The sequence below is a fragment of the Calliphora vicina genome, chromosome 3 (assembly GCF_958450345.1).
Source record: "Calliphora vicina chromosome 3, idCalVici1.1, whole genome shotgun sequence".
Taxonomy (NCBI): domain Eukaryota; kingdom Metazoa; phylum Arthropoda; class Insecta; order Diptera; family Calliphoridae; genus Calliphora; species Calliphora vicina.
Genome location: NC_088782.1, coordinates 53,830,122 through 53,851,751, shown reverse-complemented (window position 1 = coordinate 53,851,751; position 21,630 = coordinate 53,830,122). Strand labels below are relative to the sequence as shown.

General features: G+C 29.7%; 1 protein-coding gene across 1 annotated transcript in view; it reads right to left on the bottom strand.

The window, feature by feature from the left end:
* Positions 1-21,630, bottom strand: part of Zasp67 (Z band alternatively spliced PDZ-motif protein 67) — a 42,240-nt gene that overhangs the window by 7,769 nt on the left and 12,841 nt on the right. The window contains exons 6-7 of the mRNA XM_065504441.1: positions 19,608-19,900; positions 5,517-5,734 (exon numbers count right to left, since the gene is read on the bottom strand). Of these exons, the coding sequence (XP_065360513.1) occupies positions 5,517-5,734; positions 19,608-19,900 (511 nt within the window). The remainder of the gene's footprint in view (positions 1-5,516; positions 5,735-19,607; positions 19,901-21,630) is intronic.

Sequence of the window (21,630 nt, the reverse complement as noted above, 5' to 3'; positions counted from 1 at the left end):
TTTGTAAGACCTAGGCAACAAATTATGCACCCGTTTTAATAAAAATCCACTCATAAACGTCTAAGATCTAACTATCTAAAATTACTATAACATAATTATCTCCAATCATGCAAGAGATACCAAATTGATTCTAAAAATAAAATGTTTTTCATATAATCCTTTTAGGCGTATGAGTAATATACATATCCATTACATCAAGTATACTCACAGTTGCTAACCATAGGGAAATTATGTTTTTATAGAGAAATTTAAAAAAAAAAATATCTTATGTAGAAGATAAAAGAAAAAAACATATTTGCTTCCAGTGAAACAAACAAATTCTTAGTATACTTTAACAAAATGAAATGCAAATTAAGCAGAGGGCAATAATAGTTACATAAACTAGTCTCGAATATATCGAATATATATATATTAAAAGAAAATCTTTCCTATTGAAACCTTTCCTATTCCTAAACCTTTTAACTGGGAGCCCATAGTGAGAAATGTTTTTATACGACTTTTTCCATTAAGTGACTTTTGGATTAAACAATTTTGGCTATAACTTAAAATTTCAGGAGTATTCTTCATCGCTATTAGTTACGTTAGTTAAAAGTGTCGCAAAATTCAGGCAACATTTGAATTTCTTCAGTAAAGTGTCACCAAACAAAAAAAAAAATATTGAGTGTATTACTTAAAAATTAGGGATTTACAATAGATAGCGTATAATTTTAAAGCAGTTTTTGGTTTTTAATAACTCAGTTTGCAGACTGAAAATGTCTACCAACAAAGCATCATATGCGGGAAGTGTTGCTTTCCTTCCTTAAAGCTTATGATGAATGTATTTTATAAGTTTCGACCGATGGATTGTGAGGTTCAAAAGTGGTGATATTAAAAAGGATGACAAAAATCACCCAGGTAAGCCAAACATGAAGATTGTTGTAAAACTCAACAAGAGCTTGCAAAATAATTGGGAGCTACACAAGCAGGATTCATCCAAAAGCAACGAAATTGGATACCATACGAATTGAAGCCGAGAAAACTTGGAAAAAGCCATAAAAGAAAACCATTTTTGCACCGAATCGTTAGTTGCGATTGAAAGTGGACTGAAATCTGACCAGATCATTACAGGGAACCTATACTAAACGCAACTGATTCGTTTTTATTTTATTTATTTAAGTCAATGGATTAAATCCTTACAGACTTTTATGAAAGTATATACATATAAATAATTACAAAACATTTACAAAAATAATTGATCATTTAAAAAAAGTATAATATTATGTTTAATTACATCTGTTCTTAGGGAAAAATCAATGAGATGATAAAGATTGTTAAATTCGCAGTATAATCTCCTTATTGCATCACCTAGGGCGTAGTTAGTCCTAACGTTTTTGACATACAGTGGCTTGAAATGACGTGACAATCGTTGAGGGACGTTAAATTTACAAGGAATTCGGAGCAGACTACACCATTAATTATATTGATCAAAAATTTTACATTAAGCATAGTTCTCCTACTGTATAATGTAGGCAATTTTATTAATTTAAGTCTATTAATGTATGATGGAAGGTTTATTTCAGGATTCCAACGTAAACCACGTAAACAGAAGAGTAAGAATTGTTTTTGTACAGATTCTATTCGTTGTACATGAATATTATAATAAGGATCCCAGATAATAGACCCATATTCCAATTTAGGTCTTACTAAAGAGATGTAAAGTTGTTTTGTGATGTAAGGGTTGCTAAATTCCTTACTCCAACGTTTTATAAATGCAAGTATACCTCTGGATTTATTTATTGTCATAGTAATGTGCGAAACAAAGTTCAATTTATGGTTTAGTAAAATTCCGAGATCAAGAAAATTTTCAACAGATTTAAGTTGATAATTGCCCAAAGTATAGTTGGCAGAAATATAATTACTTCTTGAAAAACGCATAAGTTTACATTTTTTTAAATTTAATTCCATTAAGTTTTGACTACACCAGGAAAAGAAATTGTTGAGATCGGATTGGAGATATAAATGATCCTCATATTGAGAGTAGCTCAAAAAGATTTTGACATCATCCGCATACATTAGAATATTGCAAAAATTTAAAACATCCGGATGGTCATTGATGAACAGGGAGAATAGTATAGGTCCAAGGTGTCTCCCTTGAGGTACACCAGAAGTAACAAAAATATTTTTGGAGTATTTGTTATTGAATTTAACACATTGAGTTCTATCCAAAAGATAAGATTTTATCCAGTTTAGGCTACGAGAAGTTAAACCAAAAAGGTCCAGCTTAATAAAAAGAAGATTGTGATTTACCTTATCGAAAGCTTTACTAAAATCAGTATATACGGCATCAGTTTGTTTTCCTTGGACAAAGCCTTGGTTTACATGTGTTGTGAGATGAAGGACATTCGTTGTAGTAGAACAACCTTTCCGAAATCCGTGTTGACATGATGACAGTATAGACGATGATTGATGGAACATGTAATCTGTAATAAAGTGCTCCAAAATCTTAGGAATTGCACTGAGTTTAGCAATGCCTCTATAATTGGAGATATCAGATTTATTACCAGATTTAAATAATGGAATAATGTAGGACGACCTCCAAATTTTAGGAAGTGAGCATTCATCGAAAAATGCCCAAAATAATAATACTCATCACATATTGCAATACCAGTTAAAAAGTATTTAAAGTCAAGTGGTTGGAAAGTTTTGCCTCATCCACCTTATAGTTCAGACCTTGACCCGTCCGATTACTATGTGTTTTGATCAATGCAGAACTCGTTCTCCGGCATTCGCTTCACTTCAGAACAGAGTATCCGAAATTAGCTTGATTCGTTCTTGGCCTCAAAAGATGAATAGTTTTTCTGACTCGGAATCCATATGTTGCCAGAAAAGATGGGAAAATGTCAAAGCTAACAATGTTCAATACATTGAATAAATTTAAACTGTACAAACGTTTTAAAATAAAAGCTAAATAAATGAAAAATTTCCGCATTTTTAAGAAAACAAATGTTATATTTTTTCTCAAATATATAGAAAGCTTTAGTTAATGTTTGATTGTAAAGAAAGACTTTAATCTTTCTAGAAGAATGTTTGGATAGGCATTACGTAGTGTTTAGAAGTCTGTAGTTTATGATGATATATTTTGTTTTGGTTTTACATCAGGTCATATTTTAATAAAATAAATTTAATTTCACTATCGTGTTTTAAATTCTGAATATACCTTTGTCATTGCTAGATTTTACTCTCGACTATGCTTGCCACATCCTTCTTACTTTATGCAATAGACACATGTTCAAATTTCGATGGTGCCGAATCTTATAAACCCTCCACCATGTTATAATTAATTTTAAAATTAATAACTTAAATTTAAAATATTTTTAAGTAAACTAAATTTAATTTTTTTTTAAATTTAAAAAAAAATAAATTTTAAATTTATTAGCGGAAACTATTTTTGGGCAAACAATTTTTTATTTATTTTTCAAATTTTTTTTTTTTAATTTTAAATATTTTTATGTTAACAAAATTTAAAAAAATAAATTTTAAAAATTTATTAGCGACAAAATTTTAGGCCAAACATTTTTTATTTATTTGTGAAAAGAATTTTATAAGAAAATTTTTTTTGGTGAAAAAAAATTCGGGTTAAAAACTATTTTTGCCAATTGTAGGTCCGACTTACTTTGACCTTATATAAGCCGTTATCCATATTTTATATATAAATGTCTTAGTAATCCAGATTAAGTAGATCAAAATTAGGTAAAAAACGAGGTTGTTTTGGTTTTATCCTTATATCTCTGCCATTTGTAGGCCGATTTAAATAACAATCGAGCCGGAAGAATTACCTGTATAAATGTAGATGTGTGAATCAAGTATATCTTTTCGGACTACGGGGCTGATTTCAACATACAGATGGACAGACGGACATGGCTTTATCGACTTCGCTATCTATAACGATCCAGAATATATATAGTTTGTAGGGTTGCAAATGCAAAATGTAGAAATTATAAACGGTATGACAGACTTATGCATATCTTTGCCACTCATTGTGAAGGGTACCACAACTTCTGATATTAATTTTTTTAATTAAACTTTTGAAAACACTTTTATTTTTAATATCTTCATGCAAAATACATTTTTTACATTATGTAAATATGTTTCTAAACTTCAATATAAATTAACTACTTCCGTTTAAATGTTTTAAGTTAAATAAATATTATTTACCATAGCTAACAACATACGTTAATGTAAATAAATGCATACATCAGGCAAAAGTAACATAAAAATGATTAAACAATACATATAAATAAAATCAAGCAGAAAACAACAATAAATGACTGTTTTGTAAAATGAATGTAAAATTTATGTATGAGAAGAAAAAAAAATAAAATATAAAATGCAAAGTACAAGTATTGAAAAGAACAATTTGATTGCCACAGCCACAATTGGATTCCTACAAAATGGTACATTTATATAAGTGAATTTTTTTTGCATTGGCTTTCTACAGTAGTGTTAAACGATAAAAACTCCAATTGAGTTGTAGCAAATGAATTGTTCAGCTTATCCAATTGAGATTCAAGGCAATTATGGCAACTGAATTATTCTGGCAGTGTATATTGACACTCAAACACATACACTTCATCAGCTACATACTTATACATTCTTTTTACATACATATTTTATTTTTATATGAATTCTGTATTTGTTTTTTTTTTTACTTATTTTTGATGTAAATATTTTTTTTTTTTTGGAGGGAAAAGAAATATACCTTGAATCGTAACCTAAGTAAGGACTTTCATAGGTACACCTTTCAGTGTCAATTTATAAGATGATGATGTTGAGGATGATAATGATGACGGCGACGACAGAGAAATGCAAATCAAACGTGTATAAAGAAAATGAAAGAGAAAAGTAGAATAAGAAATTACAGAAAAAAATGTTGTATATGAAAATGAAAATGAAATAAGAAAGTAAAATAATGAAACTTGCAGAGGAATGAAAAAACTTAATGTTTGTAAAAGAAAATAAAATTACGTAGGAAAATATTTTTCATAACTTCATATTTTATATTTATTTTTTTCCTTTGTTTTATTTTCTTTCTGTAAAATTAATGACTTGGTTTTTTCTTAAAAAAAGGAAGCTGTTGTGGGTAAAGGGACAGTAGCAAAACATCCCCTTTCTTTCTGGAGGGCTACCCACATGGCTAGTGGCTGCATTCTATCCAAGCATACAACCAAATAACCGAATAACAACTATGTTTATAAGAATATTAATTTTTTTCATTTGCTTGTTTTTCATATTTCAAGAAAACGAAATGAAAAGGCCAAAGGAATTAATGAAAAATCATAAAAAAATTTAAATAAATAAATGAAAAACTCTGTACATGTTGAAATGAAATGTGGATGGAGAAAATTCTGAAGCTGGTTATGAGCTACAATAAAACGCTTTAGCGAGTGAGAGAGAGAGGGAGAGGGGCTGTAAATGTTTGTATAAATTAATGTGAAAAGAAAGGTGGAAAGAAATTAAAATAATAAATAAAAATTTACCCTAAAGTAGTGCCGGTAATAAGCTCAGCTTGTGCACTTAATGTTTCCGCTATGAATTCATCGTTATAAGCATCCTTAGGACGATACCAACGGCGACCACCCGGTAATACTAAAGGACGATCCGATGCTGGTGTTAACGGCCCAAAAGCACGTTTCGAACGTTTTGGATTGCTTTTACGCTCCAAATGCTCTTCAAGTTCCTCAATGACATCGTATTTCTGTTTTACAATATATTTGTGTGACAAAATGAATAATTTTTCTTGTTTCTATATTTTTCTGTTTTTTTTTTTTTTTTGTTTATTTTAATATTTTGGGTGGTTGGGTTTTCTTTTTTTAATATCAATCTTTGTTAGCACCAATTTTTGTTTGTTTTTATGTTGTTTAATGTGCATGTTGTTGTAATGACAGTGTGGCCAGTTTGTTTTGGGTCAGCATTTGTCAGTGAAGAAAAGTATAGAAATATTTAATAAGGTTTCCAGGAGAATTGCTCCTATCTCAGGTTTGGATTAGATTTTGGTTTCGATTCAAATTATCCGAACTTTGGTCGAACACAAAAGTTCTAAACTCTGTTGCATTAGTTATGATTTTTTTGATATCTTCACTCAATACAACCCAGGGACTTTTTGACACTATGCTCGTGAATGTTATGACTTTTTGATGTGGCATACCGCGAATGGATTTTATGGCAATCACAACTTTTGTGACTATATTCCAAAGTTTTATTTGTGTTTTGTTTGAAATAATGTTGAAATGTATCGTAGCCTTGTATACTCGCAGATAAGGAAATATGGCTAATAATTTTGCTGCTTTATATTACATATTTAATATTACAATTATTCTTCAAAATTAGTATGAAAGCGCCACTTTGTTCCTTTTCATAAAAAGCATCCTTTCACAGCCAATCATATATACAACATTTCTTATAATAATGGCCAATAAATGTACCTTTTTTCCCAATAAGTATTTAAGTATAATAACTGAAAACACACCTGTCCCTAATAAACACATTTACATACCAACAGACCCCTTTAGCTAAAAAAAAGAACTGTCAATATTGTCATTTTAAAGGTCAAGAAAAATAATATGCCATCAATATTAACATGGGTACAAAGCAGTAATAAAGTATTAAATCGTTTGACTATACTGTCTTTATATTATAATGTAGGATTTATTCGGTACAAAAGAAACAAAAATTTGCATTATTTTAGTGCTGGTTCGCACACGACACGTCTGTTGAGCAAGTCTGTTTTCCTCTTTTTATCACTCTATTTTCTATAAACTCAAGACTTTTTCAAGTAAACTGGACGTGTGTGAATCAGCACTAATTTTGGCTAGAAATTTTTAAGGGTTAGTTTTTATGGTTTTGGTATGCACATTTTTTAAATATTTGATCAAATGAGCATAACTATTATTGTCACCTTTAAATTTAAATAGAACAAAAAAACGCACAAGAAAAAGTCTAACGGGGTAAATTCACAAAACATACACGTGAGATAACCATGCCCTCAAATCGCTAGTGCAGAATGTCCAATGTGGCATGAGCTGTGTGGAACGTAGCACCGTTCTGTTGAAACCACAGAACAGTTAAAAGAAGTTGGTATTAATAGATTAATAGCCCTCGCCGTTGATGATGATAACATTCCCAATGTCGTTTTCAAAGAAATAAGGCATAAGAAACTGAACAAATGGCAGCCAATTCGATTACAATATGTCTGCTCTCAGAGTTCGGAAGTCACTATTGAAAGATCCTTTATATCATAAGATCATAGATTCGGTTGACTGATGCTCATATTCTTTTAATAGGATCACACTTGATACAGTTTGATCAATGCTAATTTAAATAGTGTCAGTACCGCAATTCTGTAACTTTTTAACGACAAAATTTTGTCGTTAAGTAATCAAAATTCGTTAGTTAACAATATTTATCGTTAAGAGATATTCCGAATTAAATTTTACCGATTATTTTCGTTAAAAATAGTCGGTAGGTTAACGACAAATAAAATGTTCTAGTTAAGCCATAACGATAATTGTTTAGGAGTTAGTTTTGTAACATAAATATTAGAAATAAGTTGTTTTTTGAAAGTACGGTTGGTCAACTTTTTTGTGTTTGTTAGATACGGACTGATTTGGGTTTTTAATATAAAAATTAACATGCTTTAATTATCTTTTTAAGATAAATTTGGACATATATTTGGTCAATTCACAAGGTCTCTTATCAGTCATATTGTCATAATGTCCTAACATATCTCGTCTAGGCGGCTCGGCTTATCCCACTCTTAGGCATTCGGCGCAGCTCTCTGCTGTCTGGTTACGATAACACAATAAACATAGCATACATAGTAGTATTATTTTAGGACTTTTTTAGCTTGAAAAGCAATAAAAACCACTGTGAAATATTAGGACATTATGAGACCTTGTGAATTGACCAATTATATTTATTTTGAAAAGCAATACAAACCACTGTGAAATATTAGGACAATATGACATGATAAGATACGTTGTGAATTGACCAATTATATTAATTTTAAAAAATAATATTCGAATTTTAAGAGCAACTTTTATTTGGGGCATAATATCCATAATTAACACATTTCTGGAGTGTATAATGTTTATCCCTATATTTAATTTCCATTTTTGGCGATGTGATACGATTATAAACTTATATAAAAGTTATAAAATCGTTTTTAAGACAGTATTCTAAGAAGGAAATTCATCCTTATAATGTCCTTATAACAACACATATCTAAATTCTGAATTAATGATCACTTGTGGTGGCATAGACATATGTATTACACTGGGTTACTTTTATTTTTAGAAAAAAACTCTTGTTCTTTTGTTTTCAGTAGGTTTCGCGAACATATTTTGGTGAACTGATGCTTGATTTTTATATATAAATGCGATTATTTATTCACACGACTACGAATTAATCTGCAAACACGAAAAAATAGTAAATATTTTTATGATTTTTTAATTTTAAAAATATTGACATTTATATTTTTAACTATATTCGTCGTTAAAATTTATTACCGAGAGATATCGTTAACTTCAAATAGTGAATATTAAATTCGTTAAAGCAACCGATAGTTTTCGTTACTTAACGACATCGGTAGGAAAGTATAAAAAGTTACAGAATTGCGGTACAGTAGTCTGATTGTGACATTAAGGTGAACATTTCAAACAAGATATTCACAATAACATTTACTATTAATTAGGTTTAGTAAGGAAGTAAGATTTTAAGAACGATGAGTACCTGTCGATTGCGAAATGTTTTTGTACTAGATATCGGATAGATATTCAAGTATATGAGGAGCCGCAGATCAAAGGTACTTTTTCCAATTTTTTTACAAATTGTTTTTTTTTGGTATTTTTATGATATTGGGTTGAAATCTTCTAGAAAAAATAAATTTTCCAAAATTTTTAAATTTTCAAAAAAGTACCTTTTGTTCTGCGGCTCCTCATATGTATTATTAACGTTGTTAACATTACTTTTGTAACATATTGACCATCAAAGTTTGCCCATCAAATTTAAAACTTATAGAGAGTTATTAATTTAGGGTCCTTTTTTATGACTCTCAAATTTTTATCTTTAAATATATAATTCTTCTGTACGTGTGTTATTAACTGAACTCCTCCTTAACGGCTGGGCCGATTTCGATGAAATTGTTTGTGTGTGTTTGAGTGGGTACCTTGATGTGTTAGATTCACAATTGACCTATATAAGTACAATGGGCATGACACCTCCCATCCAAAGTAAAAATATATTATTGCATATCTGGAGTACTATTATAGAGGGAGTCTTCAAATTTTGTGTGAGCTATGGCAAAACAACGTTTGGCGGGACAGTTAGTAAAAATGTATTAATAGCTACCGAGCGAAGCCGGAAGTAAAATATAAAAATTTTGAGTGTACGATCCTATATAGAGTAAGATTTTTAGAAACCTTAATTAAGAATTTGAAATAACGTTTTTAAAATAAGGATTATATATGGAAATATTATAAAAAAGGGTCGGACTTTAAAACTGTGACACATATCGCCTATTGAATATGATCACTTAATGGACATTCAGAACGATGCAACTCAGGTTGTTTTCGCTTGTCGCTTGTAGAATATTTAAAATGTTTTGGTCATCTATGACAAGAATAAACCAAAAAGTTTTGGAGCTTGGAAAATCCTCAAACTTACTTCTATGGGACAAAATACTTACTTAAATGTATTACTGGACATATATATCGGATCATAGGGATCGCTAGAACGACAACTTTCTATCGAATACCCGTTTTATAATAAAGTAGAGAAGATATAATGGTATGAACATTTCATTATCTTAAGGAAATACGAATGGTGTATTATGGTGTATTTTCACTTTCAAATATTAATTTGTATAATTAAAGTGATTTGTCACATATCCAGGTACCGTGAGATAACTGCCATGAAAATAAAACTTCGCTCAATAAATTTCTTTTGTATTGCTGGCCTTCGACCGTTCTGAAAGGTTTTCTCCTCTCGGATGTCTCAAAAAGTTGCTTTACTCAGTAAAGATTTCTCCTCTGGGATATGTCCAAATCCGGCTTCGCTCGGCAAAGATTTATAACATTGCTTGGCGAAAAGGTTTTCTGAAGTAACATATCTGTAATAAAAGAAATATTTACTGGACCAAGCCGGTATATATTGATATACTCCAGAGGAGAAGATATTTGAGACCGGTCGAAGAATATCAATAAAAGAAATCTTTAATTAGCGAAGACGATCACCACAAAGAAAACCTCTTATTGACAGTAATTTAATTTCAGCCTTTGGGAGTTATTTCACTTTTCGATGTTGTAAATAAGTTAATTTTTGTTGGGATGTACTTCGACGAGAATTACTTCACACAGAAAATAGATCGGTAGGAAAACGGTTGTAATAATGAAAATTTAATTAACTCAATTAAATTTGTATTGTAGTTATTGAAAATCTATAAATTCAATAGATTTTCTTTATTCACAAGTGTAAAATCATTATTGTAATCAAATTGAGGTTTCTACAATCGTAAAATTAGTTAACATAATCAATTTGTGTGTGGTTAAAATCAAATAAATAAATTCGGAAGTTACAACCGAATTGTATTCACATTTCATGACTAAATATCAGTAGTTGCAATCAAATATGTCTACAATTTACAAATTAACTTTGCTTTCAGCTATGGTAACCAACAATTCGGTCATAGAAGCCCAAACGAATCAAATTCGGTGATTCCAACCTACTAAAGATTATATTGATCATAAAAATTTAAATTAGTTTGACATTTTTTATAAAAAATAAAAATAATAAAACAACAAGAAGTTAAACAAATATGTTTTACACATATTGGAAATAATTAATTAATAAACTAAACAGACGATGGCCAAGTTTCATCTTCTGTACTACAGAAGGGTAAGTAAATTATTCATAAGATTTTATGTATATGGAAATATAAATGTCTATGGTTTCATTGTATCTTTCAACAGAAGAGTGTTAGAAACTTTACCAAAACAAAATTTACCAAATTTTCCTGGTTAATCAGCAGACATGGCCTAGGAAAGGTTAAACCGTATAGATTCCTTTAAATAATACCAAAAATTGAGTTGATTCAACAAACTCTCACTTTTATTTTTGATGTGATAGTCAATATCCAAATTCCAAGTGCTTCTAAATGTTTAAATAACTGATTTATGGATGTTTGACTTGCTCCAAGGTGGGAAAAGGTTGCAATAATGGTGAGATATGTATGACTTACAAAATTGTCAAATATTTATTCGCTATCATCCACTTTATAAGAGTTTCATTATTTTGCAAATTCGTTTAAGATTATTATCAACACGGTCAATATGTTATATCAATGTTGTTAATTAAAGAACAGTACCCAAGAAGATGCTTTCTGAAACATCAAGTCCATTATTATGTGAATATTTAAATAGCAGTATACCACGGTTTTTTCAAATCATCAAGAATTGGAACGTGTTTTCGAGTCGTTCGTATAATACTGTATATATTTATCTGTATATGTGTATATATTTATAATTGCAATGTATTATAATAAAGCATACATATATGTATATCTTAAAATAAAAAAAAATATTTTTTTTCATTGGGCATGTCTAATGTAAATATATTTAATTTTGCTGATTATACCAACCGAATTATTTTTTTTCTAACAGTTGCGTATACCATATTTACAGTAGTCGGAATCGAATTGTGAGATAGTACATGCAACCGACAAAATTCGATTGGGGACAAATTCGGTTGTGAACACAAATCTGTTTTCTCTGTGTTCATGGTAGCAACTTGCATACTAAGCTAATTTTATATAAAATTTCAAAGATGGTGGGAGCAATATTGATTTTCAGCTATAGCTTTAAAATGTTACATGAGATTTTAATCTAAAGATCGATTTTTGTACAGCTATTTGCCTTTTTAGTAAGAACAGATGAAAAGTATTGTAAAAATCTATTCAGAAAAAATCATTCCAAAATTATTGGTAGTGGCGATAAACATTTTGGGAAAATTGTTATTTTCTTACAAAAAGATATTGGTTTTGTCAATTTGTTTGCCATTTGCAACACATCGAAACATTGATCATAGACCCACCAAATTATATATTTTCTGGGTATTTATAAAATTCTACACAGAGAAAACAGATTCGTGATAGCAACCGAATTTGTTGCCAATCGAATGATTCTACTTTAGTGACCGAATTTTACAGTTGTGGCTACAATATTTTGGAAGGGGGAACAAAAGTTAGGTAGCGTCAACTGAAATTCTTCTTTATCAACTGACTTTCTGTTACTAGGACCGAAAAATTCTATGTGAGCAACCGAATCCTTCGATTGGAAACAAATTCGATTGCTATCACGAATCTGTTTTCTCTGAGTATGATAAAGGTATGACTGTCAGTATATCCGTCTGTTGAAGGCAGAGATGGATAGCCAAGGGGTATGAAAAAATATTTTCTGTTGATCCAAAAATAAAAAATTAAAATTTAACAAAAATTATTCTGTCCGACTTTGCTAATAGCTAACTTATGTGTCCATAAGAGATCTAAGAGCGGTAAAGAGTTTTTTTTGCTTGTCTGCCGGTACACCCAGAGTATCTGATGGAAATCGATCCCGCAGCCCTCAGATTAATAGTCCAGCACACTATCGACTGGTCTATCGTGATCAATATACACATATACAAGCCTTTGTTCGCACTCAACATTATACAGATATTGTTTCTGTTAACATTTAAATTTTTGCATCTACCCCAAACTTCAAAATAACTTAAAAATCACAACGCATAAAATCTAAGCTATCTAGAATATTTTTTTTTCTTTACCTGAATTTTACTTGTAAAAAAAATTTAAATTCTGCACCAGAGTAAGTTCTGAAGAACTGTGTTATTTACCAGGTTTTGAGTTGATTCAACGAGGAAGTGGCCAATAATTTTCTTAGTTTGTTGGCCGTTATACTGACCATTATGAATTGAATCAAAACAAGTTACTGGCCTTCTCTTTGCAGTAAAACATATTGGACACACTGTCATTACAAATAAATCTAAAAATATGAAATATTTTTTGTTTTATGATTTGTGATGATGGCTTGCAGTATATTGTGTTTATGTTTTTTATGGTTTAATTTTATATTTTGTTGATATTAAAAAAAAAATCTTAAATAAACATTAAGCAAAGTTTATAGTAGTACACAAATTGTATTTATGTAGGTACTGTATCAAACATTTTAATTTCGTAACATTAAATCTTTTTATTATTGTTTTATATGTGTATTGCTTTTTTCGTTTTTTTGTTTTAGCTAAATATTTGAATTTTATTATGGAGGTTATCAAGCAGCTTCTTTGAATTTTATTTTTACAATTCAAAGTGTACTGTGAGTCGCTGTAAAAAAGTAAATTCTTGAATTTGGACTTTAATTTTGTTTATTATTAGCTTATGGTTTAGAATAAAAAAATATTGTTTTTATTTTTTTTGTAATGTTTTAGTAGAGATAAAATATAATAACACAAAGTTAGAGGTGGATAATTACCGGAAGGCAAACATATTAATTAATTTTTTTTTGTTAAATAGTGGATTATATCAAGAAATTAAGTGACAACGTTTGGGGGAGGAAGTAAAGTTTATATATGCAGTTTCAATACTCAGCTGTTAAACAAGTGGTAAATTACTTTTTTGTTTGTTTTCCGTTTATTTGCTAAAATAATTATTTTTCTTTAAAATTCATGATTTATTTCTACAAATTAAAATCTGAATTTTTAAATTGAGTGCTAAAATAATTTGTTTATTTTATTTCTCTCGTTTCCGTTTTAAAAACATATCAGATTTCAAATTTCAAAAAGCGGAAGTAAGTAAAACGGAAACTTTCATCGTGATTTCCGTCTTTAACAATGAGTTTATTAAATTGGCAAAATTTCCAGAAATAGTTTAAAAAGTAACAAATTTACATTTACTTTATTTAAAATAAAAACTAAGCAGATAAAAACAAAGATATTCAGTCATGGATACAATATAATATTTAAGCGAAAACTCTATTATTGTAAAATTTGTCATTTAATAAAAAAAAATATTCCTTAAACAAATACACATTTCAAATACTTTTCCCTTCAAGAATGAAATTAAAAATTACATTTGTAGTTACCCTTTTATCAGCTATGGAAACACGCCTGTATTTTGAATTATTTTTTTTGGTTTTCATGAAAAATAACACTCAGTAATAATTGCCTCTTAATTAAAATAATTACATTGTTTTGCTTTTTTTATTGAAATCTCTGAGTAGGGGATAACCGAGTGCTTTAGAAGCAATATTTTACACATTACTATGATGTTATGTTACAATCATGGTAAAGTTAATGTTGGATATTTAAAGTGTTGTAAATTTGACTCTTAATTTACAGTTATTTAGGAAGCAGGAGGTTTGGCTAATTAATGTTTTTTAATAAGTGTCACCATTTCAATTTAATGCCAGCTGTGACAGTTTTTTTGTCTTTGATATCTGACAGCAGTCAATGGCAAATAACATAGATATTTTTTAGCGGAAATGGGAAAAACTCTCAATTGAAGTCATTAATATTAATTGGATTGCCAAGAGCATTATATGAGATAAGGTTTCTATTTTTTATGACTGAAGAAAATAAAATGGGACAAGATTTACTCGTTTTACATGCTAATGAATCGTTATTTTGGGGATTAATATATCTTGCTATAACTTATTTCATTGAATAGCCTTCAATTTTGAGAATCGGTTTGTTTGTTAGTTGGCAATAAAGTGTCAAGGAAAGGGTGCAGTAAATGTCAAAGCTTATATATCAATTTTTAATTCACTACCATTAAAATTTGATTTTTTGTTTCACTAAATTGGTCAAATGTCAAAAACAAAACATTTTCCACAGACGATTTTTTTTAATTTCTACACAGAAAAAACTATATTTCAATTCAAACATTTATCACATATTGAACTGGTTTCAATTATTTCTTAATTGAATCAAGTATTCATGTGCTCAAAAACAAAATTTTCTGATATTTTCTATTGAATTTTAAGTTTTGAATTTGATAATTTTGATATTTGAATATACAATTTTCGTTATTGGATGAACTTTAAATACAAAAATTATTGAATAGATAATTTTCGTAATTGAAAAAAACAAAAAATAACAAAAATGTTTTTTCAATTACAAAAATTATCTATTCAATAATTTTTGTATTTAAAGTTCATCCAATAACGAAAATTGTATATTCAAATATCAAAATTATCAAATTCAAAACACAAAATTCAATAGAAAATATCAGAAAATTTTGTTTTTGAGCACATGATTACTTGATTCAATTATAAAATAATTGAAACCAGTTCAATATGTGACAAATATTTGAATTGAAACGGTTTAAAAAATAGTTTTTTCTGTGTATCTTTAATATCTGTCTAACAATAAGTAATTAAATCCTATAACTAAAACAGTTTTTGTTCTTTCAGTGGAAAATCATATTTGGCAAATTAGTCTCAAATAAGATGAGTAGTAAATCAGCTCTATGTAGCCTCGATCAGTCTTGAGTTACTACAAGTAGCCTTGCGAGCGGTTTCGGATAATGATATAATTTTGAGAAATAAGAATAAGGTCGTTATTGTCTCTCTAGGAGAACTATACTGCACAGTGGGGCAGAACCAACATTTTTTGGAAATAAATCTAATCGGCTCATCCGATCGGGATAAAATTTAAAAATCCGTACATCAAAAATATTGCACTTTTTCATACTAAAAATTTTGTATAAATTTTCTTAATCACCCTTATTCTATTTGGCGTTGTCGACATCGTCGTCAATATTGAGTCAAAAAATGGTATATGTTTCTCCGATATCGATAACAATTGGAAACTTTTGACAGAATTTTATACTTTTATAAGTCGTGTTAAAGTAGAAAACGCTGTCAAAATTTTCCAATTGTTATAGATATCGGCGTAACATATACCATTTTTTGACTCGATATTGACGACGATGTCGAAGACGCCAAATAGAATAAGGGTGAATATTTTATTCAACACAAGTCATTGTTTCTGACTCACATTAAGAAAATTTATACAAATTTTTTAGTATGAAAAAGTGCAATATTTTTGATGGACGGATTTTTATAGCGGCATATTTATGAATCTAATTGAGATATTGACTTGAAATTTTTTTTGTAAGACCAAAAAAAAATATAACTCGGAATAAATATGGATCAAATTGTTCCTAATATTTGCAATCCTATTAAAATTTTGATACAAATTTTAGTTTTATAATCTCAAGAAATATGTAATATGTAATAAAATCTTCATTTGTCAACAAAACTCATTGAAATTTTCAACGTTTTTTGAGATCTCGCAATTTCTAAAAATTGGAGAGAAAATCCCAAAAATGGTATTTTTTACAATTTTGCCCATGGGGTCCACATTTCTTTCTAATCTGGGAAAATAGTTTGGGGATAAATGAGGAACACATCAAGATTTCTAAAATTGCTTCCCGTTTTTGATCCCAGCTTTGGGATTTTAGAACATGTGACACAAAGTTGAAATTTTTATAAAAAATATGTCTCATTCCTAAGGATGTAGGGTCGACATACTCGAAAAATAGGACATGTTTTTTATACTAAAATGTTTCTCATAAAGATACCTTACAGAAAAATATAAAATTGTTATATGTTCTTAAAGAAAGTTTATTTTTAATAAAAAAAGAGTTAAGTCACCTTTTCGGCCAAAAAACAGCAAACATTAACTATTTTTTGAATATTTAAATTGAAAATCGTTTTTTTGTGGATCCAAAATAGATATTGTTCTAAAATATCTTATGTGTATTCGTAATTTAGTTGTCTAACCAAAAAAAGTTCGAGTCCATTCGGTCCAAAAGTACGACCTATATTTTTAAAAAAGAGAACCAAGGTATAGCATAATTTTAAAATTTCAATTTTGAAATGCCTATAACTCGAAAATTATAAGAGATAAATAGCACACGCAAGCATGCTTTTGCAAGACCAATCCGCTAGCGCTTTCCAAAAATATAAAAAAAACTTTGAAATCGGATGTAAAACAAAAGAACAAAAGAGGTACCCTAATTTGAGCTCCGAAAGCGCCGCCCCTGGCTCAGTTGTAGGATCTATTTTAATTACTTAAACTCGAAAACTCCTTGGTTACGCCCATGTCAAATTTTATCCCGATCAGAGGAGCCGTTTAGAATTGCCAGATTTATTTCCAAAAAATTTTGATTCTGCCCCACTGTGCACTGGTGTTGTGTGCTGTTCCCCATAATTGGATTCCATATGTCCAAGTTGGTTTTAATATGACTTTGCAGTGGATTAGCCAGTGTAAATTACAAGATTTTAGTTTCATGTGGAGCCGTTTGGCTTCTATGTGACTACGTCTATCTAAACGAAAACCAAGGTATAAAACGTGATCAGACTGTGGGATATTCACTCTGTTTAGAGTCACTGGTGGACATCTTCCTCTCCTAAGTCAAAACATTTGAGTCCACATGAGAACTAAGAATTGCAGTGTCATATGCAAAGAGGGAAATTGTCAATTCTTCGGACTCGCGCTAATCAGAGGAGTATACTAAGTACAGGGTTGGTCCAAGAACACTTCCCTAAGTTACACCATTATTGATTGCATAATCGCTTGTCAAATTATCGCCGCACTTTATCCTAAATAAGCTATCCGATAGGTAAGACTCTAGTATTTTATATGTAAGAAATACTGCGGAACTGTATTTTTTTAGTTCGAAAAATTTTCGTATCTCTTCAGTTAACTTGTATAATTGTTCCGTGATGTTCACGGAATCCGAATTGATGATATAGGATAATGTTTTGAATATTCAAGAATGTTATAATTTTTAAATAACAGTTTAGACAAACAAGGCAATAAGCTAGTCAGGATGATGCCAATGTCAAATCCTTTTCTGGCTAGGGTATCATTATAATTTTTGAGATGTTCCAGTCATTCGGAAAACTCCTGGAGACAAGATTGCGTTGAATAATACCATGAGTACAATAATTGCCTCATATGGTAGGTTTCCAATCATGGAAGGTGTAATTAAATCATAACCTGGAGATTTTTTAGCTAAATATTGTTTTTGTGACTTTCTGAACATCTTCTAGACTAACATTGATTAGTTCAAAGTCTGTTTCTATGTTAACAGGTAAGTCCCCTCATACAAAATTATTTGTTGGGGGTTTGGTTTTCACACATCAATTAACTGTTCAGCGAAAACTAAGGCTTTATTATTTGCACTAAGAGCCCTGGTGCCATTAGATTTTCTTATCGGACTTTGACCCTCCAGAGGTGGATTAATTTTCTTAGCTGCCTTCCAAAGGGAGATGTTTGTGTGATTAGTACTGTTTACACTTTCAATATAATTTCGATATCTTCGATCCTCTTCCGAATAGAGGCCTCTTTTTAGTTTCTAAAGGAAGATAGTTTCACTTTTATTTTATATTTATTAGTCTTCCTTCTGCTATAAAATCAAAGTAAGACTCTTGTGTTGATATCTGATAGTAGGTGTTCATTAGAAACCGCACGCGTTGTTTGGGAGACACTATACAGTAAAATATAAGTGGAGTGGATAAAAATAAATTTTTGTTTCAAAATAATCAAAGCCTCTGAACAGCCCAGAAGCTTTGCCACAGAGAGGATATTGGAGAAAGATTAAGTAGACCATAATATTACGTAAAAATACTAGATATTTTAAATGCCCAATACTGAAAAACCCACTGAAAATATTGAAGATATTCTCAGGGTATTCAATCTAAACAAATATATTCAGGTTTATTAACTTTTTATTAATTTTTTTCAAAACATGATTGCCTAATTTTTATTGTTCAAAATCTGTCAAATCCTACGAGAGCCTTGTAAGCTGTCATAAGCACAAACAGCATTTAGTTGTGAATATTCGTATGATGGAAATTATTTTAAAATTCCCTTTAAACACTCCAACATTCAAACACTTGTATTTACCATTTTTTTGTTTCGCAAAAATTTCAAAAAACTAAAGTTAATTGATAATTGACTGAATATCCTTGTAAAACCCTATTTATTTGTCAATTGCTTTTAACAATTAAATATTTATTATGTTACTATTTCCAACCTATTACACGTGGGATAAATATTTTGCCATATTTACATTATTTCCAAATTACATTGGAAAAACTCAAATCTAGACAGACGATTGAATGAAAATAACACAAACTAAATACACAATGTTTTTGAAATCTGTTTAATTAATCGCATTAATTGATTAAATCTCTCTAAGCTTGAGTTGTGTCAAAACTTTTGGACGTTTTCGTTGTTCTTGTTGTCTTTGTGTGTTAAATTTATTAATAGGATTAAATACCAACAATTTTTCTTTACACAATATCATCCTGTCAAGGTTAAACAACATGTTTTGCTGCTGGTGTTTGTGTGTGTTTTTGCTTTGTTGCCAAATAATTTTAATTTTGGGTAACAAATATTATTTGTATTATTATTGTTGTTGTTGTAGTAGTTGCTAACGTTATTTTTGTTGTTGTTGTTATGATTAAAAGGAAAACAAATAAATGTTTTGTTATTTGTGTTGGTAAATAACTTACCTTTTGTTTTTTTAATTTTTGTTCTTCCTCCATTTGAAGGGTTTCCTCATTGCTGCTTCTACTGTACTTGGAAGCAGCTTCCTGTTGCTTAATTGGATTCTTGTCAATTGTATCACGCGCTTCATTAGTGTCATTCGCAATTTGTTCGTTAGCTTTATTATCCTGTTTTTGCTCTAGCTCTGCCACTTGCTTGCTGCTGCCTGTGTGAGTGCTTACATTATCAACTGATTCATGACGTTTTTCAGCTTCGTTGTCATTTTCATTAATATCCTTATTTCCATCATTTCCACGGTCTGTCAGGACAGGACGAGCGGTGGAAATGAGAAAAATATATAGAAAAAAATAACAACGATAGACAGACAGACAGAAGGAAAATAAAAGCAAGAAACAAAACGATACAATGAGTAAGAGAAATGATTTTAATTCATGGAAAATAATAAAATTGTGTGAGTTCTTTCTTTATTTCTATATTTATTTGAAATAATCATTTTTCTAACATTTAGTCTGTCGGTTTGTGTGTGTGCGAGGGACTGTGTCTGTACATATCTCCAAGGTATTGTAAAATTAAATATTATGATAATAAATCTTGGTTCTTCAACTACGTTTACACTGCGACAGATGAAGCGAGTAGAAATATATAAACGAGTATGGTGGTCTAGAATATAACCCTACATTGAAATATTGAGACATAAAAGATGTCTGTAAAGTATGATGTAGTGAAAGACCTATGTGTTCTTTAGAAATATAGTCATAGAAAATCCAGAAAGGACCAACTATTGTTCTATTGCACATAAGAGACCCAACAGCTGTATAGGTTGATACAATGAAAGAAGATATAGTCTTTATAAATCAAGTGAAAGAAAAGCCAGAAAGGAGCAGCTATTGCTCCATGACACATAAGTGATTCAATAGCTGTAAATATTGATGTAATGGCTTCTCTATAAATCTAGCCATTAAAAGTCTAGAAAGGACCATATTTTGCTTCTAATATTTATGCATAGGAAGACTAATGTTTGTCTTGGAATTAAATACACTGTGCTAGTTGAAAAAACTGTCATGCGGGGCACCCGGCGGATTAAACTTCGAGTACGCTGAATCCAGTGCTGTTATCCGTTTTTTTAGGTTAGGTCTTGTTTTCGAAGTAAGAAATTTATTCGTGTAATAAAATTCTGCAATAAAATTACCTTTATGCAAGACAAACAAAAAAATAGTTTTTTTTAGCAAAATTTAGAAATGTTTGCTTTTAAAAACTGCATAAGAAATTAGAAAAATTAAAACGACATACAAATTCTAAAACGACAACGCTGATTAAAAATATTTTCATTTAATTACGGAATTCGGAAACCGTTTTTTAATATCTGTTCTGCAACCTCCTCCATTTTCGAAATAACGGTATATCTCGAAAACAAGAGCAAACCTAAAAAAAAACGGATTCAGGGTACCCGAATTAGGTTAACCCGCCAAACACAGTGATACTAGTGTATTAATAAAATTTAATGTTTTATTAAAATTGTTTAAAAGCTAAGGTGTATAAAGCAATACAATAACTTAGCTTACGATGTCACCACGATCATGGAAATATACAAATAAAGTAATAAAGAGATTTTATCTTTTACACTTTTTTACTACGATCATGGAAAGATATACTTTTTGTTTAGATAACGCTATTACGATATGCATTTTTCTTGTCCACTTTTCGTTAGATCAAATTTTCTTTAAAAATCATGGAAAAATACACATTTTCTTAACATGGCATGGAAATATTCACATTTTCTTTTAAGATAATGGAAAAATTAAGGTCTTCTTTAAAGATCATGAAAAGATACATGTTTTCTTTAAAGATCATAAAAATATACAAGTTTTCTTTAAACGTATATATTTTTCAAAGATCCATGTTTTCTTTTAAGATCATAGAAATATCCACGTTTTTGAGATAGAAGTATAAAAAATCATGTCTTGTTTAAAGATCGAAGGATTCTCGTTCTCTTTAAACGTTTCTTTAAAGATCATGAAAAGATCATAG